Source organism: Carettochelys insculpta, chromosome 4 (genome assembly GCF_033958435.1).
Source record: "Carettochelys insculpta isolate YL-2023 chromosome 4, ASM3395843v1, whole genome shotgun sequence".
In the NCBI taxonomy this organism is placed as follows: domain Eukaryota; kingdom Metazoa; phylum Chordata; order Testudines; family Carettochelyidae; genus Carettochelys; species Carettochelys insculpta.
The window spans coordinates 25,333,723-25,360,201 of NC_134140.1; the positions used below are offsets into that span (position 1 = coordinate 25,333,723).

A 26,479-nucleotide genomic window follows, 5' to 3' on the forward strand; every position below is an offset into this window, starting at 1 on the left:
AGGTGGGGGGCTGGACGGGGAGACTGAACTTGGAGGGGAACTGGGATGGGAGAAGCCTCAGTCTCCCAGTGGCGTGGGGAGCCAGGAGCCCTTTCTGCCCTGGGTTCAGGGCTACAATGGGGCTGGGACCATGGGGAGGCAGGTGTGGGGTGGTGGTGCCATGGGCTCATCCTCCACAGGGTGTGGGGGGGGCACTGGGGCTGGGCCAGGTGCACCCGCCCCAGCCAGGGGCCACTGAGCCAGCTTGACAAACAAACCATTAATGTGGAATGCTCTTGCTGCCTCCCAGTATGTGTACAGAGGCAGGCAGGCAGTATTTGCTGTGAAGTCAGACAGGGGGCTCCTTCTGCCTCGAGGCTGGTTGCTTCCTTTGGCTGTCTCACACGCACAAATCCACCATTGCCAGAATAATTATTTGCTTTGTGTCCGAGAGCAGTGCATAGTGGGATAGCCACCACAACGCGCTCTCCTTATCCGTGATGCAAGTGCTACCTGTATAAACATGTTCTGACACCTATGGAAAATAGCATGAAACAAACCAGTGCTTTTCTGTTGCTGACAAAATTGTCAGCAGGAAATCGCTGCAAGTGTAGACATAGCCTCACTGTAGGCCAGAAGTCATGATTTAAAGACTTCAAGTGACAGGCTTCCCTATTTACTCTAATCCATGGGTGTCCAACCTTTTGGCTTGCCTGGGCTGCATTGAGTGAAGATAGTCTTGGGCCATGTACAAAATATATAATATAGTTAATGCACATAAATCATACAATAATGTTAAAAGTTTACAGTCTTGTGGGGCCACATTACTAGGTGTCCAGGGCCGCAGGTTGGACACGCCTGCTCTAATCCAAGCAAGCAAGAGACCTGGGCCCCATGTTGTTGAGTGAGGCAAACACCCTGGAGGACCTGAATTTTTGTGTGCATAAATATCAGTGTACATTGAAATAAAATTCATACTAGATAAAATGTTACAGTTGGGCAGTGCCATTCAAGGATAGAGGCCATTTAGGGGTCTGGGGCAAATGGGTTAAGAAAAAATCTGTCAGGGATGTCAGGGATGGTTCTTGGTCCTGCCAAGAGGGCAGGGGACTGGACACGATGACCTCCCAAGGTCCCTTCCAGTTCTATGAGAAGTGCATCTCCATTTAAAAAACTGGCAATATAAAATAGAGATCACATTTGTGTTTTACTACTCAACAGTCACAGCCACAATTTCACTTGACTTTATACTGGAAAAGTATAAAGTATCTTTATGCAAAATTAATAAAACAAAACAAGTTATGGTAACTTAAGGATGTGAATTTCCATTGCTTGCTTGGTTTATTGTAGCATCGAGGAACCCCGAGGCCTTGTTCTGTCTTGTTGCTACAAAGTGGGTGTGTATTCCTAACCAAATTAGAAGGGCTGTGTTTTACATTGCTCTGCATATCAATAAATTTCTCTGCAAGGTGTAAGACAGTAGAGAATTGTGCCTTACTTGGATAACAGGAACTGGCAAATGGCCAGATATTCAGAATTGGTGTGAAATTCATATTCTAGAGTCATATTTGGATGAAATATGCAGAACAGTTTTGCCCATCTAATTTCTCACATAGAGCACCAACCCCCTCTCCAGGGAGGAAGATAGTCCTGGATTAGAGAGTAATTTAACTAGATGTTTCTCAGCTCCAAGCATTTTGGTTCCAATTCAACTGAAATCTGTGTGTGTTTTGCTATTGTCTTACATAGAAAGCAGGGTATGCAGGCGCTCAGGCATAGTTTTTGTTCATATGCTAATACTATAAGATGTGTATAGGAGATGGCCTCCTCCTCAGCCCAGCTCTTAGGAGCAGGTCTAAGGCTCCCTGATCTAGGATTAGCTTTGTCATTATTCTATGCCAAAGGATGGGCTATTCAGGTAGGGAATTCATCACCTCTTGACAGGTTCTCAGTAATATTAGCCTGTATGTTTTCAGCTTGCCAGAAACTGTAATTTTATTCAGATTTGGTTCACTGTCCAATTCTGTAGGTGCACCCTTCAGTCTGTACACCTACACCTGTCATAATTATTCATGTTTTCCTCTGTTTGTATTGCTGGGGTAGGCATGTTTGGAACTGATTTAATGTTTGGTTCAAATTCTATAATAGCTAAGGAGGTGGTAAAGAGGTTCATAAGTGGGAGAGTCTTTTTGTCTTTTGTAACTGCTGCATCAAAAAAGCATGGAGCATTAAATAAACTAGGAGCATCAGATGAGTATTTATGTATAGGAACATCTTTGGGATATGGTATGTTGCAATATCAAGAGAACAGCTTTGAGAACCAAACTTATTTGTACTATCTCATCAAACAACTTCATGTGTACTTGCCTAGTTGCACTTAATAAGTACTTAACTAATTTGGTCTGATGATCTCTCATATTGCAGATGCCCATTGTAAGACACACTAATAATATAAGTTGTTTTGCATTCTTAGTAGAGCCCTTTGTGCTTGTATTTCCATGTGCTCGCTCATTGGCAATGGATGCAAACAGGAAGAAGCTTAATAAACTCTTTGATAGTGTGTTTTAATAGTATGCAGCAGGAAATCCTTTTTCAGAATAGTTACAGGTCTTCTCTGCTATGTCTGAAATAGAATTAAAGGAGAACTGAGGGGACTGATTGCATCCTTAGAGTGATGAGTGCTGTTAGCTAGCACCTCTGCAAAACCCTTGAAATAACCTTTTTCAAGGATATCTTAGACTTTCCTACTGGTTACCCTTGCTCTGACTTTATTTATCCTCATTTTGTACATTTGCCTTACCTCTGTAAACAAAGGTCTAGTTCAATATAGCACTTGATTCTCCTCTCTGATACATGGTACACATTGCCACTTATCTTGGCAAATCACTAGCTAATACTTGTGCACTGCAGTTGATTTTCTCTCATGGCACAGGGTAATGAGGGCAATGTATTGGAGCATAGGATCAAAATATTTCCTGAGAGCTGTGGCAAGGAAGTCAAAAACAATTTACTCCTATATTAGAAGTTCAGTTTTTCTTTCTAAATGTAAATTTCTCACTGTATGTCTCAATTTAATTTGCCGCGAAGGAAATGGATTCTTTTTATCACTGAATTCAGGTGGAAAGTAGAAGTAAAAGATCAGACTGCCATTATATCTAGAGTTTGAAATCACCAGATGAGAAATCTGAGACAAGCAGTTGAAAATTGCTCTCATTTTGGACACCGCAACAGAGATGCTCAAAACTTCTGAGTTTAACAAAGTAGAAAAAATTATAGATTGTAATCTCTTTGGGACAAGGACCGTTTTGGACAGTACAGACTCCTCGATACTACCCCAAAATAATTAGTATTTTTATAACTGTGTACTGAGTGTGTGTGAGGATAAGCATATGCAGACACACAACATTTCTAGCTCTGTATTGTGAATGACTATAAAAACGTAGTTCTCGTAACAGCTACACATTTCATCCTCCACAGCTATCAGAGGGTGAAATGTGATAGTTATGTTTCATTGAACAATATGTTACCCTGAAACTGCCTAATCTTGATAGGGAGGAGTGAAAAATAAGTACCTGAAATTACGGTCAGCATCTGGCCAAGATTATCAGGATTAATATCTTTATTCTTCCCCTGGGGCTGTCACCTGGTGTGACCATGCCACTGAGCTCACCTGAGTGCCCTTTGGGTCTCTCCACCACCCTGTCCTGCAGGAATAGAAGCTCTTATCTCCTTCAGCCAAGGCAGAGAGTTGTGGTTATAGTCCAGCAGAGCAACACAAATGCTAAATCAGCTCAGCTCTGGGAAGGCTCAACTGTAGGGTCTTGACAGATACAAGAAGAATCCTTAGCTGCTTTATAGTGGCTTTAAAGTCTTAGCTTTGCAGTAGCTTTGTGTTACTTCAGAAGCAGTAGGAATAGGTGCTGATAATTAGACACTTTCTTGTAATCATGGCTAAATCTTATCCATTTCAAGATCTTTTCTCAGGCCTACTTACTATTTGTGATTCTTACTAATTATTTGTAAGGCAGCCTAGGGCTGCAAACTGTACAAACACATTGGAAAGCGTGGTCCCTGCCCAATGAATCTCATTTCAGTCTAAGCCGCACAAGCAACTGTGACAGCCAATTGGAAAGGAGACACAAGGTACTGGAAGGAACAAGATCACATCTTGTATGCTGCTGTACAACTTGAGTGTTCCCTATTAGTTGAACAGCTACACATTGTTGGAAGTATAAGAATTAACTGCAGTATCACTGAATGTTTATCATATAATCATTGCCATATAGATTTTCAGGAGAGATTATTGATATTTCGTCTCTTCTTTCGGTACTTTAATGGGACCTAATCCAAAAGCTGGACATTGTTATAAGGTTTTAGTATTGGTACATTTCATAGTAAGAGACAGCATTCTGTGAAACTGAAAATCTTCAGTATAGCCCAGAACTTTAAATATATAAAAAACCCAACTTTCCAGACAGTATTAATCCCATAACAAGTTCATGATTCAGCAAATAGACATTATTGCTGTACCTGTTTTACTCTTGATATCAACAGTGATAAACTAGTATTTGCCTCTTATAGTTAGTGTTCTTCACTTTCTTTGTTAATGCTAGGGAGAGTAATGAAAGGAAGGGCAAGGTTGTTGTGAAGACACCAGATAGGGAACTAGGCAGGGTGCAGTCAATTGCTGGCTGTGCCATAGGGTATGTCTACACTGCAATTGCACGTAATTTGCATTGTGTGGCCTAGAATAACATGGAAGACGTGTCTGTAAACGTATGTTCCTAGCCCATGCTTTGGTCTCTGCTGCTGTGTCTTCACTGCTATTTTTAGCCATGCTGTATAGGATTACAGCCAGAACAGGTATGCCTACTTGAATTACAGACATGTCTGCAATTGCTGTGGAGACACATCCATGTTCTTGTGAGACTTTAGGGAAGTTCAACTGAGCTGCGTTTGTTTCCACGCTTTGTCTGGCATATTTAGGATTCATTTGTGAGTCCACAAGCAGAGCAACGCACAGCAGATAAATACACCTGCCCACTCTTCACTCTCAGTCTATCCCATTAGAAAATTTCATCCTGTCTCTGTCTGAAACTTTGTGGGGGCTGAGTCAAGGCTCTGCGTATTACTTACACTCATCCATTCTGCACCCACCTAGGCTGCTTTCCCCATCCCAAAATGCAGGTTGCCAGTAGAACCAGCTGAGGGTGGGAATAAGTTATGCGCTTCTGGGAGGGGAGCAAGACAAGTCACGTTCTTGTTCTCAGACTATCCAGGGCTGAGAGTGTCTCTTGTTATGTGAGTGTGTACACCCATGTCATAATTAGGTGTTACTGTAGTGCAGATACCAGTAACGTGCCGTCCACAACTAGACATGACTGTCTCATGAAAAATAAGGTTGGTCTCACCATAGTGAGAAAATGTGTGGGGAAAGCTTGTGCAAAGCTTGCCTCCACTACAGCCTTTGGAAGCCAATGCTAGTGTTATAGTCATCTCCCTGAGCTCTAGAGTCGCACATAAAAATTTTAAACCTGCATGTCACAAGGAAATTAATTCATTTGTATTTTGTTAAAGGCATCGCATGTGGGAGCTATAAAGGTGTTCATTCAAAAATCCTATCTCCCAAAACCTATGCATATCCATTACTATCTGTACTTTGAGTGATGAGCTCTGATTAATCCCTCCCCCGTACAGCTATTTTAATAGTTAATAAACAACTTAATTTCTCATCACTTTGTACTCATTTCTTTCACAACACTAGTGGCTTTGCTCTCTTCGTTCATTAGCTGTTCGGGGCTATTGAAGACATCAAACATTCAGTCATTCTCTCATTCTCTATCTCTTCATGTTTGGCACCTGGGATTCTCCTATGTCATTACTTCTCTGGCAACCGTTTAAACCTTGTGGCTATTCAATTGGGTTTAAAAATCTTTAGATGTGATATTTGCAGCATCCTTTTCTTTCCATCTTTTTACTCTATTTATTTATTTATTTATTAAATTTCCTTCCCATTCTGTCACCCATCTCTCTGGGCTTTGTTCACTGCACTCTTTGTCCAACTGGAACTTTGATCTCTTTCATCACTAGATTTCCATCTGCCAATTGTGTTTCATTATTTTTCTTTGTATGGTGAATTTGCTCAGTAAGATGTGGGAGACCTTTTAAACTTGAATAAAATGAGCAGGAAGAATACAGAGAGTGAAAGGTATTTTATTACACCTGCCAAGATCTGCAGATGCACAGACTCTCAGGTTATGAACTTTTTCTCTCAGGATACATGTACCACAGACTGAAAGCATGTGTGACACAAGCAGTTGTACACACAACTCTTCTGGGGGACTTCACCTGAAACTATTTGCCTTATTACTTACAAGGAGTTTGTAGATAGGTGCTAAGTGTGTGCTCCCTGCTGTACAAGATACAAAAGGCTTGATTGCTCTTTTCTGCCCTAAGTCCTGAGCAAAAGGCATGACAGGGGTGCCACATTTATTGAGCTGCCAAACTGCATATGACATTCTTCAGAAGTTTGTGAGCTGAGGCTTGGGGATTGAGGCTTCAATTGTGCATGGAAGGGAGGTTTCAGACCTTCAGCCCTATGGGCATTGTCTGGCCAGGCTTCAGGCTTCAGCTGCTTTTTGCTGCTGTCTCTCTCCAAGGCGCTAACACAGAGGTCCCTTCTGGCAGCTCCCAGCTCATTGCCACTACCTCTTCACGCAGAGTTAACATCTGAGAGCTAAAGAGAGAGGCCTCTGTAGGTAAGAAGGGAGATGTGCCTGGGGGGATGTAACTTCAACTATTGGGAGGGCCGAACTTTTTAAATTGTTCCCCCTCTTCACACACCCTCCCCCCACCAAGCAGACAGACAGCAGCCCTCTCTTGTAGAAGCCTCTAGCTCTTCCACCCTGCCAAAGAGCAGAAGCCCTGAGCTCCTCCCACCTGCCTAGTAGGCAGAGAATAGCGAGGGGTGGTGGGCTCTGGAGTCAAACTTCAACTATGAAAGGGCAGCACGTGGCTCATGAGGGCATTTTGGCTTCCCCGAGACATGGTACAGCCAAGTGTTCCCAGGAGGAGACAAGGGATGAGATGTGGCTCATAGTTCATACCTTGATTCCCCTCCCCACCCCCATGGTGGATGGTGGAAGGGGAGATAAATTACTTTGTTCCATTTTGGGGAGTAGTTCACATCTTTCTTCCGTTCCCTCCCACTGTGCCTGCCCAGCTGCTCTGTCTGGGGAGTGGAGATGGGAGGTACAAAGTTAAAGCTTCTTATCCTCTGCCATCTCACCCTCCTCCTACCTTCTTGCTCATAAGGGGAGCACCAGGCCAGCAGCAACTCTTCCTGTCTCTCCTGCATTTGTCATTTCAGCCTGAGCAGCCCTTACCCAGCTGAGGAGAATAAGAATCTTGCTCTCCTTTGCAACCCAGTCACGGCCTGTGGAACTCTGGCTCAAATTAAAAGTAGTCCCCATCTGGAAGAACAGATGGTAAAGGTGAAGACAGGGTGGCTGTTAAGGCAAAGTGAGGAATAATTTACAGGACTATAACATTTGGTTTGTTCATGTCTCATAAGCATCATTTCAGTGACACTGTAGGAAGCACTGGAAGGCAGATGAGGAGCAGACGGGTGCATATGTATCAGATCAGTGAGCTTTCATGGTTTCAGGGTTTGCTAGACTGTGGTCTTATCTACACTACTGCAGAAGAGTGAACCACTTGGGATCAATCTTCTGGGGTTTGATTCTGAGCGTGTGTGAAATTGAGCTCCTAGTTCACAGTCGACACCAGATATTCCTCACGAAACACGAGGAGTAAGAAAGGTCAAAGGACTAAACTCTCCCGTCTACCTTCTCCTGTTAAGTTAGCTGAGCGCAGATACCCCAATTGAAAAGCTAAAATCGATGTTGCTAAATTTATGTATCTACAGTCGACTTCTATGTCTAATATAGACATAGTCTAAGTCTGATTGTCTTAACCTTTGTCATTCACTGCCAGCGTGGATCCACAGGTATTGCTCTCCATACATGTTGATGATATTGAAATCTTGTTAATTTTTGCTGACTTCTACTAGTTCAGTTACAATTTGTACGGATGTTACAATCTACTAAAAAGTTCCTACGTTCATGTTGTGCTGTACTTGTACCATTCTGCAAAGCATGTTTATGAGTTGTGGGGACACTCAAGATGAAACTCACCAGACAGGCAGTCATTGAGGGCATTGTACGGGGTAAAATACCAGCCCTCTGGGAAGTCTGATCCTTTCTGTGGCTTCTGTATATTGCAGAGCATACAGAGAATATTCTGTATATTACACAATAACAAGTTTGAAACCATGCTGATGCTTTATAGCCATGTGCCTCCTATGTAGCCATGTGCTTCCTTATAGCAGGTTTGAGCGATAGGGGTTTCCAGGAGAAAGAGTGAGAGATGAACAAGAGACATGCACTAATGTGTTGAAGAGGAGGGATTTAAGGACTATATAAGAGCAACAGAAGCTTAGCTAACTCTTTATGACAGATTTGTGATAGCTTTGTGTCTCTACGCGTGCTGTCTGTGGCCGCTTCTCTTAGAGGAAACAGAACTTACGTATGTTTTGTAAATATTCAAATAACATTTAAAAAAAATCCTGATTTTTGGCTCCCCAATTTCAGCTTCAAATGGGAAACTGACTTGGAAGGCCCTGAAATCCACTTAGCAAAGAGACAGTACTGAAGTGTTACTCTGAAATTTAGTCACATGAGATCTATGCACTTCTGAAACAAAGATCTCAACCAATGTATAGTTACAAAGAATCGAACAGTGTTCACACGTTGAAAGATTTCCTGGTAATGTATCAGAGGCCGGTTAAAGTTACTGTGAGAGCAATATACCTGCAGCCATACCTTACTGGAGTGTACTTAAGTCAGATCTCACTAGCCAATGAGTGTAGGGCTCGTTTTGTGGCATGTGGTAATGGAAAGCAGTAGGAGATGTACAGCATTTACAGCCCTGCACCTGTATATTTGTATGACAACCAATTCACCACACCTGCGAATATATAATAGAAGTGGGGGGTGGGCTAAGCTAAGGGGCTGTTCTTTGCTGCATCTGACAGTGGAAATAGGATGACAGATCTCTGGAAAAAAAGTGTATGTGACAAGCTCATTGCTTTTGAGCAGAAAAAGAACAAATAATTATATAAATATTATATGGTTAAATATATGGACATTTTAAATGTAATTTTCTTACTGAGGGTTTTTTAATGGAAGGTTACGAGGTACAATAGAACCTAGTGTAGCATTCACCATCTTAGCCAAGTCAGCATGACCTTCAGGTAGAGATTATCTGCCCAGAAGCTTTGAAGCATGAAATATACTGTGTGGGAATTGTGGTCTACTGTATTTTCAAGAAAAATCAGAGAAGTTTTAGGTGGCTCACATAGCACATGTCTATAGCTGAGGTTGCTAGATGCATCCTATTATAAGCAACTGAAAATAGGATTGTGTAACTTTGCCAAACCATAAGTGTTTGGGGGCTGAAGTTTTCCATGCTGAAATTCTTCCCAAAGATGAATTCTTTTGGCAGACTTCAGAAGAAGAAAAAAAAAATTAGTTCTTTCCAAGAATGTTGCTAAAGAAAACTATTGTGTAGGTTTTTATTTAAAAAAAAAAAAAGTATAATTGTGTTGAGATGTGCTTTTGCTGCCGGGCTTTGGAGCAGTGGTTCTCAGCTATAGGTATGATTAGGAGGGGACAGAGAGGTCTTCCAATGAGTACATCAGCTTATCTAGATACTTGTCTTCTTTAACAGCTGCATAAAAACAAAGAAGTCAGTACAGACTAAAATTTCATACGGATAATTACTTGTTTATAGTGTGTGTGTGAGAGAGAGAGAGAGAGACAGACAGACAGACAGATGCTGTATTCAGAAATATAACTAAAGGTTGAACATCACTAATCTGGAACTCTCTTGTCTGATACCATCCATAATCTGGCGTGATTTTAGTTAACCAGACCACCACCAGTCCTGGCTCTATTTTATGTGCTGTTATGTAGTGCTAGCTTACCCCTAAATGTCTTCTAAGAGCCCAGTAAGCAATGGAAGTGTTGGTAAAGTGCTAGAACGTATTGACCTCCCGTGGTCTGGCAAATTCTCTCATTTGGCATTGGTCAGGTCCCGAGAGGTTTAACCTGTACAATATTTGTTCCAGTTGATTTATTTTAGAAATGAAAGGTAAAAATGAAAAAGTGTGCAACTTTTCACTAATGGTGTGCTGTGACACATCTGTATTTTTATGTCTGATTTGTAAGCAAGTAGTTTTAAGTGAGGTGAAACTTGGGGGTATGCAAGACAAATCAGACCTTTAAAAGGAGTGCATAATCTAGAGAGGTTGCGAGACACCGCTTTGGTGCATGGACTTGAAATGTAGCAGAGAAGTGGCCACTGTGTAAGAATGTGCTTTTTGCAGTCACTGTGAAAATGTGTCAGTTTTGGCCAATTGTAAACCTCTGGAAAATCTGTTTGCATATGCTCAGTGGAGACTTACTAGAGTTTGCTAGGTAAATTCTCTGAAGATCCATCAGCAACAAGCATGTTCCATCCTCTTGTAGCACCTCTGTGCTGACTGGATTGTATCAACAACAACCCCCCAGAGCAACTGATCATGTACCATCCTGGGGTTGCAGGGGCTGGACTTGAACTTTTCATATAATTGCTCCTCTCAGTTCTGCTGCTGTTGCTTGGAGTTCCAGAATTCAGAGCAGGAAGATAATTCAATCCCCATGTCCTGTGCATTATGTGCACCATCACAGGCTATTAGATAAGCAACCTTAATTTCAGTATTTTCTTGGGGTTGGCTTTTAACGTGGTGTTATTTTTTGAGTTGTGAGGGTGTCCTGGGCGATTCATGCATGCACACATAGTGTAAGTATATTGCAAACCTGTTCCTTCTTCAGAATTCTATGAACAGTAACAAACCATATTTGGAGAGTTAAATGTTTGGTACTTGGAATATGTGAGTGAAATAAGGTCGTTGGTGCTATGTAATTGCATAGAGATAGGTGTGCATATCACAGTAGATACAACTGGTTGTAATATAGGCTGAACCTCTGTTCCAGCACTCTCTAGTTTGCAAACATTTGTAATCCGGCATGATTTTAGTTATCTGGATGTCTGGTTATTGTGGATGGGCCAAATTTCCTGTGCTAGCCCCCACAGTTCCCATCCATGCCTCTCAGTGCCCTCAGCTGGGACCGTAGTTGCAGAGTCCTGGGGCTGGGACCAGGGTCTGCAGCAGAGGGGCCGATGGACAGGACCTGGGGCCAGTGGCTGGGATCCTAGGGCTGGCATTGAAGCCCCTGGGCAATGGCTGACCTCCCATGTGTCAGCACATTCTCGGGCTTGGCACCAGCCTGTTCCCAAAGGCTGACCAAAGAGTTTCTACCTGTATTTGTAAAAAGACCTGGGGCTGAATATTAAAGAGGTTGAACTAGCCTCTTCCCATCAGCTGAGATGTAGCTGGAGATGTGGGTTTTAAAAACCATTGTTGTCGTAGCTGCTTCTATACCTCTTCAGTGGATAAATGGAAAATTTGCTTTCCAATCCTGGTGATCTTTGTAAGCACTAAAATCTTCTCAATTTAAAAAAGAAGAATTGTTTGAGGAAGAGGCTGAACAGTTTGTAGGATTTAATATTTAATCTCCTTGTGGGCAAACAGCTGCATTTTATTATTATAGTAAACATGTTGCAAATCTTTCCAGGGTCTCTGCTGTCTCATTTGAAACTTAGAGATTTAGTTTGAAGAACCAATCAAACCAGTAATTTACCATAACTGAAAAAATATTCATGTGCAATAGATTTTATTTTCTTTCTGGCTTAATTTTTTTCATTCACACTTAGCCAGAAGTAAGCTGCAAATGGGTGTTCGGCACTTATGCTGTCAATCATGTAGAAATTCTATGATATTAAAATCTACTTATAGTCTTTGTGCAAAACCCTATAGTAATGTCTTTTCATGCAAAGTGGCATTCAAGGGGAAGAAATCCATTTTTCTAATACAGAATCAACTTCTAGCTAGTGCAGGAATGGCAGAGCGAGGGAACTTAGAAAAAGACATATGCTGTTAAAGATAATTGTCCTTCTGAATTAATTAACTTCATTGAAAAATGGGTCACTCTTCATATGCAGCATGGTATTCATTGCCATTGCCCTTTGTAGAATGTATTTTATTCTGTGTCACTAATCTCATTCCTGGAACTAGATTAATTTCCACATGACGTAGATAATGGCTATATTAGCTTATTTTATCAACAAATAATCAAAACACATGCTTTTTTTCCTATGGTGCTCTTAGAGAGGGGTAGATACTTTAGGCAAGACCTGTATTACTGTGGTTGGAGAGTGAATTTAGAACCATTTCATAAAGTCTGTGCAATTTACAGCCATTAAAATGTTCAATCTGTTATGAACAAATTTCTCTTCCTAGCATTCATTTGTTGGGCGTTTTGTTGGCTTTTAATCAGAGAGATGTTAATTTAATAAATAATTCTTTCCTTTCCCTTTTCATCATTATTATTCACCATTAATGTAATTCAACATTAATGTAAATCTAAAAATAGTCAGATTACATTCATGGTATGCTTTTGAAATGGACTCACTGTAACAAATTTGTGTTATTATCAGACAAATACTGTGTGATCTTCCTGCCCTGCTCTGAATGCCACTCAGTGATGTAAAATCTAATGATGCTCATTAACTTTTTGTGCTGGAACTTGTCGTCTGAAGTCCTAAACACTCCCAACTGTATTTTACAGCTTGGAGGTAGCAAACCTGATTCGGGCAGATGCTGATCTGGAAGCATATCGAATACAGATATGCAAAGAGGTGATTGCAATGTTGTTGAAGAACATGGTTTGCAAACACATTCTCTCTCCTAATGTGGAGAAAAGGATGGGATCAGTTTTCAAAAAGCAATTTTTTGCAATGGAGAATGACGTTCAGGAGGAGTACACAAGGAAGATGGTGGCTTTAACGGCTGAATGTAATCTAGAGACTAGAAAAGAAACGGAGGCTCAGGATCAACGAGAGAGAGCTGCAAATGATGAGGCCGAAGAATTAATCAAGCGATTGAATGAGAAGGTAAATCAGCTATGAAAGTAACATGACCATTTCTATTATTTTTTTTCCTGTGATTTCTTTTTTTAGACTGTAATGATTGCACTGTCGTCTTTCTCGCTGTTCCAGCAGTTTTTGCGCCTTTAACCTGTTAACGTGAAAAAAGAATACCCACAAATAATGTTTTGCATCTGTCAAATCTCACAACTTCAGTTAGGAGAATTACTTTAAAGGAGTAATCCACACAATTCATTATTTGCCACTGGTGCTGCACTTCCTGCGTAACTGTCTTCAACTGTGTACTGAATGTAGACTTGCTGCTGTTTGAACTTCCCATTGCTCAGTGGGTTGTAGTGATGAAATAGTTCACATTAGGAATATATTCCCACAGACCAAGATATTCAAACTTCCACTACAAAGTCTTAAATTCATTACACATACTTACACATGCTAAAAAAATTGTACTACTTATAGGGCTTTTATGACAACTAATAATGTTGAGGTTTTATATGATTATTTTGGTAGTGGTCATGTATAGGGGCTGGTGGAAAAGGGTTTGCTGCAAGGCCTATTGTGTGGAGAAGTGTTGTATGAGGATGCAGGGTTATGCTGCCCCATTAAGCTCCTTGACAGAAAGAAATAAGCATGAGTTTTAGTCTCTGTGAGGATTCACTTGTTGTTTTGACATATGCATGCTAGTAAGCAGAAAGACCCAGCTGAAATTTGCCAGTCATGCCTCTCACTGAAGTTGCCACAACTGCTTTCCCAGAACTGTATTTTTTCTTGTGTTTTATCGAGTTTAGTTTTTGAAAGTCCAATGTGGTGGGAGGCATTAAGTACATCTACACTTATCGGAGAAGATAGACTGCTCTGGGTCAATCTTCTGGGGTGCCATTTCTCATATGCGCAAAATGGCATGCTCCAGGGTCAATGTCCACCCCGGAACTGCTCCTGAGCTGCACGGCAGTAAGGAAGGTCAACAGGAGAAGCACTCCTGTCGACCTTCTGCTGTGAAGACATCACAGAAGCCGATGGCAGCAAACTCTATTTTTGTTATGTGTCTGGCATACCAAAAATCACATAGCCGCTGTCGACCTTCAAGGAAAGTCTTGATGCAGCCATTAAGAGATCCTGGCTTGTAATGAGAGGAATTCAAAGTCAGGGGAGGGGTAGCTCAGTGGTTTTAGCATTGGCCTGCTAAACCCAGGGTTGTGAGCTCAGTCCTTAAGGGGGCTATTTAGGGATCTGGGGCAAATAGATTAAAAAAAAATCTGTCAGGGATAGTCCTGCTGAGAGGCCAGGGAACTAGACTTGATGACCTGTGAAGGTCCCTTGTAATTCTGACATAGATCAATAGGACCCTTCAGTTCTTACACCAATCCATTCATCTCTATCCTCCCTCCTCAACTGTTGTGCTCTTTGCATTCAGAAGCAGAGAGAAGCGGGCTAAAACCTGTGAAAGAATCTTTACTAGCTTTAGAGAGACTATATTTCACGTTGTTCCATTTTTGCTCTGGAATATGGAGGGGAAGTAGCATTGCAGGGAAATAAAATGCAGGAGTCCAAAGTGGAGGAATGTTGGAGAGAGGCCAGATGCAGAGGCAAGTAGTTTGGTGTGCCTTAGCCAAGAGAGAGAACAAGTTAGTTTGATGGGGTTGGCCTCCTTCTGGTCTCTGTGATGCTGTAAGTTTTGTCTCTGGGTGCAGAAAATGGCTAAACATCTAAGGGTGGTGTGATTCAGAAGTACTCGGCTTGGCCTTTGTTGGGTGCTTATGAAAATCCCACTCTAAAATGTTTACAGTTCTATTACTCTGTGAGTGTGGGAGGAAGCAGGTGTTGGATTTTACTTCTGATGTTGTTCTTGGCCGAGGCATGAGGATCTCCCAGAGCAGCCACTAGTATGTTCCTAACTCTACTCTCAGGTGTATCTCTTGAAGGGTGTCCCAGTGTCCTTCCTTATCTGGTGCATGTTTTTATTGATTTTGATATTCCAATAATTGATTTTTTCCATCTGACGATACTCACAAACAAGATATCTCTGGATTACACTCTTGGGTTTTGTTCTTAATATTCCAAACTATTTTGTACTTCAATGACAAACTGTGTGGGGCAGGAGATCTGAGCAGAAAGCTGAGTCAAACATTTAATCATGTAACTGCATGTTAACCACATTAGGCCCAAGATATTGGAGAGACAATGTGTGGGTGAGGCAATATATTTTATTGGGCCAACTTCTGTTGATGAGAGAAACACGCTTTCCAGTTTGCACAGACCTCTTATATGGGTCTCGAAAACATAGGCTTTGTCTACATATCTAAGTTTAAAATGCAGCCACGGCAGCTCTTTAATGAGGCAGTGTGGTCACCACATTGTTGCTGGGAGAGAACTCTCCGAGCCCAGTGGGTAAACCACCTCCAAAAGGGGAGTCGCTAACACTGCAGGGAGCTTTTTTAGGCTGGCACTTTATGGCACTATAACTTGCTGTGCTCCGCAGGAGGGGGCTGTTTTCTCACACTCGAGTGAGAACTGTTACAGCACAGTGAAGTGACAGCATAGACAAGCTCAGACTTATAGTATCTTTGCTAAATACAATGTGGAACAGATTGTAATGATCCGTTAATAGTCTTCCAGTCAAAAGGGCAGTTGGGGGCAGGGGGTTGGAAGGAGCCAGGGGACAGTGCTATCATATGACCCATTTCATCTTCATTTTAATGTTTAAGAAGGTTAGGAACTGAAGCTCCCACAGTCATATTTAAAAGTTGTGTGGATTTTCTTTGAGAATAAGATCTGAGAGGTCAGCTGTAAGGTGACTATTTTGTGAAAACTGTTCAACTACAGGTGATAGTGTTTTTGACTTTTTGTCATTTTCTTGTGTGAGCTCATTTGTGAGAGCACTGGCTGTTGGGTTTTACCCACATAATTATTATTGTGGCACTTACTGAATTGGATGAGGTATACTTCACAACCTGTATTTTATCTGTGACAAGCTATGTGTAATTCCAAAAGCTTTTCTCTCTCACCAGTAGAAATTGGTCCAATAAAAGATAATACCTCATTCTCCTTGTGAATTTGTTTAGTTGTATACAAATCTTAATTTAACAGGTTCTTTCTAATTCACTTTTAAAATGTCTCTACTTTTTAACAAGTTTTCAAGGGGCGTCACATATATACACACCTATAACAGAATTTCTGTTTTTTAGACCTATTGACCCTGATTATGAATGGGGTCTAAAAGAATAGGTCCCAGCATCTCTTCCAAGTACAAGTGATTTCAATGGGATCTGTACAGAAATCTGTGCAGTGGTCCATACCATTGATTTCTGTTGCTATTTCAGGGCTGCAACAGTACAGGCAGAAAAATAGTTCCTTTACATCTAGCCAAAATTTGCCTGCGTTTAAATTGGTTACGAATTATGACTGAAAAGGAAGTCGTAATTTGTTCATTTTCACACAACAGATTTACTGTGAGAAAGCTTTTGATCCTTTTGACATCTGCATAATAAGCTTTGGAAATGCCCTTACAATGCTAATAAGGCCCAGGTGAAATGTATCTTTATTTTTCAGAAGTGTGAATGCCAGAGAATCTGACTAATGAACAGGAAGGGAGTTGTGTACTGTGTGTGCTCTTCCTCTGCTGTACATCTTTAGGAAGCTTTATCCCCACACAGATTTAATCAAAATGTATATTAATATTTTGTTACATATTATAGCTACCTTGTCTCCAGATTTATCTATTGCCAGGGTCAGATAGTCTATCCAGTAAACCCTCCATTTAACGGAGTAAGGGAGGGGGAGGGTTGCCCTTTAAGTCTGTTAAATGTGAGGGTTTACTGCCCCGAGCGGGTCCCCCACCCCCAGTCCCTCCCACCCCCAAAAAAAAAAAATCCCCAAAACCTGCCACTCACCAGAGCCGCTGCCACTGGAAGAGCCTCTGGATCCCGCTGTGGCTGGGACCCCACTGCTGTGTGCGGCTGGAGCTGCCTCGTAGCTGGAGCTGCCCTGCCTTGTGTGACTGGAGGTGCCACCTCGCAGCCTGAAGGAGCCGCTGCCACCACTGGAGCCACCATGTGCTCCTCCCACCAAGGGTGGGGTGTGTGTGTGAGTGCTGCCTTCCTGCATATGTGTCCCACTTCTGGTGGGAGAATCGCGTGGCAGCTCCAGCAGAGGAGGCGGAGGCTCCTCCAGGCCATGTCAGTGGTAAGACCCTTTTCTGGATGAGAGGGATTTAGGATTTTACAGACCCCAGAGGACTTTGCGAACAATGGGGGACATCCGTTGTTCCTGAAGTCCGCTAAATCGGGGGGTGTAAAATTAAGGATTTACTGTATTGTCTGTTTAGGAGCTACAGCATTTTTTCCTCCTCTTATTTTTATAGTGGAGCTTGGAGTTATCATTGTCTGCTCCCTTATTTTTTGTGCATCAGCAGATGGTAGTTTTGGGACTGCTTACCTTGCCACATGCAGCTGGAAAGTTTCAGTCCTACTCACACTGCAACCAGTAGTCAATGTAACTCTCCCAGGAAGTGCACTGGCATATGATTCAGGCATACAGGCAACATTCACTTTATGTGATGTTTTCACAGAGTAAATAAACCTGCTGTTGTGCATGGAAGAGTACAAAAGTTGGCTTGAGCAATTTTAGAAAGATTAAAGACAAGTTACAGAGCCCTAAACCCTGCCTCTTGCCAGCCATGGAGGAAAACAAAGCTTCAGAGGTTTTCTGATTGTTCTTTTAATCTTGGGTGTCCCACAGCTACTGTGTTGCAACTGTAGTGATGGATATTCTGCGGTTACCAGAACCTGGATTCAGACTGAACATATGATAAATACTTTGGTCCTCCCTCTGCTGGCTGATGACTGGTGGCAAACTACATTTGTGGTCTAAAGCCCCACTCCTCCCCATTCCATCCTCTTGCCCCTTCCCCTCCCCAAGATTTAAGCATATGCAGTAAACTGTTTTGTATCCAACAGGCCTGAGACTGGGGAGTTGCCAGATATTCAAATATTCTGGACAATAGAAAGGTATACCTAGCAATGCATAACAGTAAAGAGAAACAAGATTAGATATTAAGAAACAAAAATGTGTACTGAGTACTTTGTTTACCAACAGTAGTATAGTATTTTACACTTTAAACTTATATTTGCTGTATTTGTTTGTATGTACTTTCACTGTACTGTGCTTATGGAAAATGCAACTAAAATGTATTTGTGATTAAAATGCTGGTTATAGGAGAGTTCTGGATAATAGAATGACAGATACGAAAGAGTTTATTGTGCTTGGCTGAGCACACTATGTAGTGTTACCAATGTGTACCCCCTGTATATGTGTAGACAAAATAGGAAGAAGGGTTCTTTCTGAAATGGGGTTCATTTTCAAAGGAACCCTGTCTACACAGCTGGTTTTGCTTTTGAAAAAGTCTCTTCCAAAAACGCAATTGCATGTGATTATGTAAATGAAGCTTGAGATATGTAAATCATTGCTTCATTTGCATTTCCATCTCCTCCATTTGCATTCCACTTTTCGAAAGGGAAATGTAGTGGAGACATAGCCACTGTCTCATACTGTACTCACTCTATCAGTATGGACTTTTAAATGATTATACTAAAATTAATTGCTTTCTAATTGCATATAAGCCTATCATTTACATTTGTATGTTAAATTTAATTAGCGTGGCTGTGTTCCATTTTATTATTCTTCCTCAATTAATGTAGACTGAGAAATACACTCAATACAAGGCCACACAGTAGCAGACTTAAAAGTAGCTATCCTACAGCAAAGAAATTTCAGGACCAGACTCCAAAGAGAAGTTTCTGAGCTACAATTCATCTGCAAATTTGACGCCCTCAGCTCAGGCTTAAACACAGACTGTGAATGGCTGGCTAAATACAAAAGCAGCTTCCCCTCCCTTGGTGTTCACACCTCCAGATCAACTGCTGGTAGTAAGCCTCACCCTTGCTGACTGAGCTAACCTTGTTATCCCCACCCTTGCTCTGGCTTATTTATACCTGGCCCTGCAGATTTCCAAGACCAGCATCTGATGAAGTGAGTCTGTGCTCACGAAAGCTCATGCTCAAAACTTTTCTGTTAGTCTATAAGGTGCCACAGGACCCTTCGTTGCTGTTCAATATTCAATGGTGATCAAATATATATTTGACTTTTTATGAATAATTTTACATCTGGTTTGGTACGTCTTCAGTTCCAAAAAGTCTTTGTTATTCCTTGGAAATGAGACCTGGGTTATTAGTCGAATATATATATCTGTATATTCGACTAATAACCCAGGTCTCTTTTATACTCTCTCTCTCTCTCTCTCTCTCTCTCTGTCTCTCTCTATATATATATATATATAAAATATCCCTTTATGTTTTATATATATATGTAAAAACATAAATATATAAATATATATTTATTTATTTATATATAAATCCCTTTATGTTATGGGTAGATGGTCTTCTAACACTGGCGTTTCAATTCAGTATTGAACAAATGATTTAATGTGAATATTTTATTTCAAAACAGCTGCTCATTTCAAATGATTTAAAGAGGAATAGACACAGTATGCATTAAATACACATGAGCATGTTGTAATGACTAGTTTCAGTAATACTGGTACTTTTAAAATATGTTAAACACCGTTAATCATTTTGGTTTGGGTATTTGTGTGTGTCTGTGTTTCTGTCTCTCCCAGTCTGCTACAGAATACAGAGGTCTTCTGGAGAAAATTCACAAACTTGAACAAAGCCACATGAAAAGGTTCCTTTTGGTGAGGCAGGAGGAATACTTTGCAAAGGCTTACCGACAGCTGGCTATTTCCCAGAGGACGGAGCTCCATAATGTCTTTTTTACACAGATAAAAAATGCTGTTTTCAAGGGAGAATTGAAACTAGATGCAGCCAAAGCAATAGTGCAGGATTACTCTAAAATACAGGTAATTGCGTAAAAATTCCACTCTTAACCTTCCCACGGAGAAAAAACATGTAATGTCAAATGTTCCTGTAATATACATTTGTAGAGCTTTGCAGTGTAATCACCTTTATAACTAATTGACAGTAGAAAGAAGATGCAAAACTGCAGTCCCATAATTTTGAAAATGTAAACCAATACGCAACTTATTAATGCATGTGCATAACTGACCCAGTGATGACAGTAGTTAATGCTTGCTGCAGCAGTCTGTGCAGGCTAATTGGGTTAAATCTGAACAATACTTGTGACCTGTTTTTTAAAGCTCATGGATAAATTCTTCAAAAGTGCTCAAGTGACTTACAATTCTAAATTATTTAGGCACCTTTGGAAATTTTGCCCTATATCTTAAAGTGGAAATTGCTCAAGGGAAAGACTTTTTTTAAAAAAAAAAAAGAAGAGCCTGCCCCAGAATGTGCTTTTTGCTGAGCATAGAGCAAGGAGTTTAAACATGTGCCTAATTTTAAGCACATGAATAGCCCTCCTAAAGTCAACAAGACTGCTTCTGTGCTTAAATTTAGGCAAAGGCAAATATCTTGTTGAATCAGAACCTGAAAAGTCTTATTGACCTCCATGGACTGCGCTGCGTAGTAAGCTCTGTGCTCAACAGCAGGGTGTTTTCAGGCTCAGTGATCAAAAAGCTGTGTCAAACTGATGCAACTGTAGTAAATTAACACAATCCTCTAATTTAAATACCTTTAACTAAGATGAAAGTTCCTTGTTTGTCATTTGTAAAGGGTGTTTAACTTTATTTTTATGCACAAAGATGATCCAAATACTCTCAGGTGTTAGTTAAAATGAGCATAACTTGTAATTAGACGTGTGCACATTGTTTCCTATAGGAGGACGTTGAAGAGCTAATGGATTTTTTGCAGGCTACTAAAAAGTATCATCTGAGTAAAAGGTTTGCTGACAGAGAGTACCTAATAAATCATATGCATTTATGGGATTCCCATGCCTCTTCTCTCTTGAACACAGCAATAAGCCGGATAGCAAGTCTCATTAACAAGATGGAAAGGTAAATATATCTCTGTTTAACTGTTCCTGGTGTCTCCATTGCTGTGTTATCTGAGTAACAGGGCATTTTTTTCAGACCTATTTTAGCTATATCTAATAAAAGTTAATGACTAGTATGTAAAAGATGACTAAGAAGGATCATTATTTTTAAAATAATTTAGGAGAGTATTTAGTAGCTACCATATTGCTTACTCACCATCATAGGGTATTTCTATATTTGGTCCTGAGGCCAGAACGCGTACACTGCTGTCCCATGTATGCAGTTAGAGCCCATTGACTTCAGTGAAGTTGTAAATGGATACATCAGTTTATTTGTGGGTTGCAATTTACAGGAGCAGGATCATTACATGTGCGTGACAAATGGTAGCAGACCCACTGAGAGAATAAGGTCTTTTCTACTCTTATAAGTGGCTATGGAGATTCTTTAGCCCAAAGGCTAAACATGTCTGCTTTGGGAGCTGTCAGTCAGGGGCAGACCCCCTGGCAGGAGACAAAAGGGTAGGTAAATGCTCTTGGCCCAGTGTTTCAAAGGGGCACAGAGCTCCTGGCTGCTGCCACTCCTGCTGTGGGAGCAGTTATGGCTGGGACATCCGGGCCCCTTTGAAACATGATAGGACCATCACTATGATGCTCTTTGTGACTTCTAAGGACTGGAGAGGGAGGTAGCGCTGTGCTCCTGGCAGTTCTAAGGGCTGGTTGCCCTTGGCCCTGCCTCTTTCACCCAAGGCTCTGCCCCTGCTAGGGGGTGTGGAGCCAGGCCCCCCCAATCTGCAGTGCCTGTTGGCCGTGCTGGTCAGGAGTTCTAGTCCCAACCCTCCGTGTAATTTAAACATGAATTATTTGTTGCTATGAATGTTTTAATGTAAGGTCTTGGTTATTTCTTTTCTCCCAGGCATACTCCATGTCCTACAGCTACATATCCAAGAGACTGACTTCCACGTTTAATTTTAACATGCAGTTAGCTTAACTGGATCATTCAGTTTTAGATGAGTGCAGTGTCTTAGGGATAGAATCAAAACTTGCCTCCCAGATTAAATGTTTTAGTCAGTTTCCTTTACTGATGGGAGCCTGTACAGTTAGACTGAGGTGTGCTGCCACACTGCCCAAACAGGAAATGAAATTCAAATTTTCCAAGGCTGTTTCCTGCACACCTGGAGAGCAGCAGAGCTGTAAGTGGTGGCCAGAGTGATCACATTGGTGCACTGTGGGACATCTCCAGGAGGCCAAGGATGTTGAATTTCACAATTCTACATTCGCACTACCCTAAGGTTGACCAAGAAAAGTCAAATTTGGCGTTACTCCTTGTGACAAACAGGAGTACAGAATTTGACCTAAGGAGCCCTTAAAGTCAACAGAATGGACCCTATAGTGGGGACTGATTCCTTAAAAATTTGACCTTAGTCACCTAAATGAAACCTAATCTTCTAGTGTAGACCAAGCCTCATTAACGGATGCCCAGATTCTGCTGCTGGAGGATTATGGTTCCACTGAAGTCAGCAAGAGTTTGGGACTAATTGTACATCCATTATTTGTTCATATATACCTCACCCCTGAAAGTCAATGGGAATACTCCTTTAAATAAGGATGACTGAACAGGACCCAAAGTGCATGAAAATTTAGACGTAGATGAAGAGTCCAACTCTTGAATCACTTCTATATTCAGCATGTCAGCCGAGGAGCTGGATGTATGGTCTCAAATTGGAGTGCATAAATTTTTTCCAAAGTTGATCTCCACAATTGATCTCCACAATTGACTGATCTTATAAATAATATAGTTGATATAAATTTTTATAAGACACATGCTGCTAGGAATATTAAAGAATAAATGTTGGAAAAAGTCATAAGTAGAAATGAATTGCCCAAAATATTTATTTAGCTGCTTTGGAGTTGTGTATGTTCTGGGGTAATTCAGATATTGTATTTGAGAATACTGTAGAAATATCCCTGAAGGTAATATGGAGACATAAAAATAATGAAGTGGTGCTGGTGAAATGAGCAGTTAAAATTGCATCATGATATAACCATTTTAGGGAGAACTCTAGCTAACCAGAGAGCTGTAGCATCTGCTAGCCTGGCATATGGAGAAGCTACTGAAGAGGTATGCCGGGAACATTGAATGTGTCGGGCCAAGAAGCAAATTACTAATTTTCCTCTTGATCCTATGCCACATCTTTCTTCATATGTTTTAGACATAAGTGCCAATTGTCAGTCTTGGTGCCATGTGTTACAGAAACAAATATATAGTAGATTAATATAATCCAGATTTCTCGGCACTAACAGGACGACATAGACATCTCACAATTTGTGGGGTTTTTTTTTTGTTTTTTGTTTTGCTATGGGTCTCAATTGAAATTAAAAATTGAAGATTTAGAGTAGTGCTGTCAAATGAAAGGAAGTACTCAAAAGTAATCACAGTTTTAATTACACTGTTAAACAATAGAATGTCATTTGTTTAAATATTTTTGGATGTTTTCTGCATTTTCAGGATAGTCTCAGTTCATTGTTTGGTAGCTGATATTGAACTTGAGTTGCAAAATAAGAGAAATCACCGAGTAGAAGAGAAAGTTACCAGAGAACAATCTTGGTAGTGTCAGGCCAAGGCCTAGGTGGCTTTTGGTAATGTTACAGTATGACAGTCAATTGCACATAAAATGGCAGGAAGGTTGGATGAAGGTTTCCTTAAATATTTTTCATAGTGTAAAATTTCAAAACTAAAACCTTCAAAGCTAGAGACTCTTGTTATCTTTTCTGGCCCTCCTATAACTAGGGCCCTACCAAATTCACAACCATGGAAAACACATGACAGACCGTGAAATCTGGTATTTTGTGTACTTTTACCATATACTATACCCAAATTTCACAGGAGAAACCAGCATTCCTCAAATTGGGGGTCCTGATCCAAAAGGAAATTGCAGGTAGGTCACCAGGTTATTTCGGGGAGAGGAGGTTTCATTGTATGGTCACACTTAATTCTGCACTGCCTTCAAAACTGGACAGAAAGTGGTGGCTGTTGAGCAGGCACCCAGCTCTGAGGGCGTTTGCCACCACCAGCAGCAACACGGAAGTAAGGTTAGCAGTTCTATTCCAGGCCACCCTTACTTCTGCACTGCTGCCTTCAGAGCTGGGCAGCAAGTAAGAGGTGACAGCTGACTGAGGATCCAGTTCAGAAGGCAGCAGGTAGGTAGGTAGGTAGGCATCCTTCAGTCTGCATAGACTATGGATTGCGCCCTTTATAGTTTCAATTGAGGACTTCATTTACAGCGTCTACTGTGACTGTGAAGACCCGCACGAGAGTGACAGTCCTTGCTGCATCTCTTGCAGATGTGGTGGGTGTCTGGCAAGTCCTTAGTGTGGTTTCTGTGTGCTCGCTTCTCCTCTGCTAGGCAGCAACACAGAAGTAAGGGTGGACATACCATATCATCCTTATTTTTGAGGTGCTGGTTGTAGGGTACTGCCTTCAGAGCTGGGCACCCAACCAACAGCCATCATTCTTTGGCTGCTGGCTCTGAAGTAAGGGTGTCAGTACCATGACATCCCTAAAATAACCTTGTGACCCCCTGCCACTCTGAAGGCAGCAGCACTACAGAAGTAAGAATAGCAGCCATGCCCCTCCCCAGTAAATTAGGGCAGGTCTACACTACAGGGGAAGGTTGAATTAAGGTACACAATTCTAGCTATGTTAAATATGTAACTAAGTCAACGTATCTTAACTGGGGGTTCTGTGCCATTTCCACTAAGGGAGTGCAATGGGAGCCTGCACTTCCCTTACTCGTTACGGAAGAGCAGGAGTATTGTGGTAGAAGGGGGCGCTGTATACATTCGATTCAGTACGTCTCCACTAGGCATGCTAAATAGAACTCCTGCATATCAATTGTGGAAGGGTTGATCTTCCCTATAGTGTAGATGTACCCTTGGTAGCCCACCCACAATTCCTTTTTGGGTTAGGACCCCTAGACTTATAACACTATGAAATTTCATAACTAAGTACTTCAAATGAAATTTATTTTTTAAAAATTCTATGAGCATGAAATTGAGCAAAACAGACTGAATTTAGTGGGGCCTTACCTATAACTCAGACACTATGCCCCCACACAGCCTGTTTGCTTTCAGAAGATTGGCAAGACTTGTATGCTATTGGTTTATTCTCACAATGTTGATACTGTAAAGCTACACAATGTAGTATTTCAGAACATTTTCCAGAGTCATTCCTCTGCAGGCAAAGCTGAGAATGATATGAAAAACCCAGAAGAAGACTAATTCCGTGGTAGATTGGCCAGAATTTCAATTTTTAATTGTAGGGGACTTGGGGAATATTTATGGATCCAAGCATAAGAAATATTAAGAGCAGGAAAAAATCGTAACCAAAATGCTGGTCCTTTTAAATTGTATCATTAATCTCTCCTGCTTTTCCATTTTACCCTTCAGCTCCCACTTCTGTAGTTACAAATTGTAGGTAGTACTTTATCAAAACTAGCATACAAGATTAGATATCTTAAACATATCATTATGGATTGGATTAAATGGAATTTTTGAAATGCATAATTGTTTTATGTCTAGAAAAGAAATTGGGAAAATATATGGATGAGCTAGAATACATATAAACAAATTTAGAGGAACATAAAACAGGCATCTGGCAAATGCGATAAATGGCTTTTTAAAACAAAGCTCAATAGAATGTTTAGAAAGTATTAGGTAAAAAGTCAATTGAGATGCAAGTGAAAAGGATACTGTAAGAATGTTAACAAAATAAGTAAATGGTGGGTTTCAGTTATAAAAACAGCCACTGTGGGACAAAGACATTTTCAGGTAAAATCTGGGGGCCATAATTTTGAAACTTGACTGATTAAAGTTAGCATTTAAATACGAAGCTTTTTTTTTTTTGAACAAATTGCAGTTACTTAGCTCCTTTTAAAAAACAAGCTGCTGATTTGGGTGCCTAACTGTGGATTTAGGTAGGTGCCTAATTCCAGGTATGTGCAGTACTGTTGTAGTCATGTTGGTCCCAAGATATTTGAGAAAGTAGAACTTTTAAGTTTCTCTTTTTAGCAACAAAATTTGATCCAGAAAATCTATTCTCTCTCACACTGATTGTGTCTAATTCTACATGTTTGAGTATTTTGTCCATAATATAATATTCTCTCTCCATTGTGCCTTCTTTGCAATACTCCACACAAAGGAACTGGAGTCTGACCCCCCAGAGCTTACTGAGAATTCCAGTAGGGGCTAGGGCACTGTTCTCTGTAAGATGAGCTCTTGGTCATCTGCCCAGGAGAGATTCAGACAGCTGATTACCAGAGCATTTCTAGCAAACATGTGTTTCCCTTAGTGGTGCACATCCACACATGCCTTGGTGCACATAACAAAATGTATTCTGCTCATGGATAGAAAAACTTAGAGGCAACACTAATCTCAGGGAGCTCCGAACATCTTG

At 41.0% G+C, this 26,479-nt stretch overlaps 1 protein-coding gene across 6 annotated transcripts in view; it reads left to right on the top strand.

The window, feature by feature from the left end:
- The window catches only part of EVC2 (EvC ciliary complex subunit 2), a 144,543-nt gene that overhangs the window by 57,360 nt on the left and 60,704 nt on the right, over positions 1–26,479 (top strand). For all 6 annotated transcript variants that reach the window (XR_012645330.1, XM_074992467.1, XM_074992468.1 and 3 more), the window contains 3 exons: positions 12,771–13,095; positions 19,760–19,999; positions 20,874–21,049. Coding sequence is in view for 5 of the 6 variants with exons in the window: in XM_074992467.1 (XP_074848568.1) it covers positions 12,771–13,095; positions 19,760–19,999; positions 20,874–21,049 (741 nt within the window). In the remaining variant the exon portion in view is untranslated. The remainder of the gene's footprint in view (positions 1–12,770; positions 13,096–19,759; positions 20,000–20,873; positions 21,050–26,479) is intronic.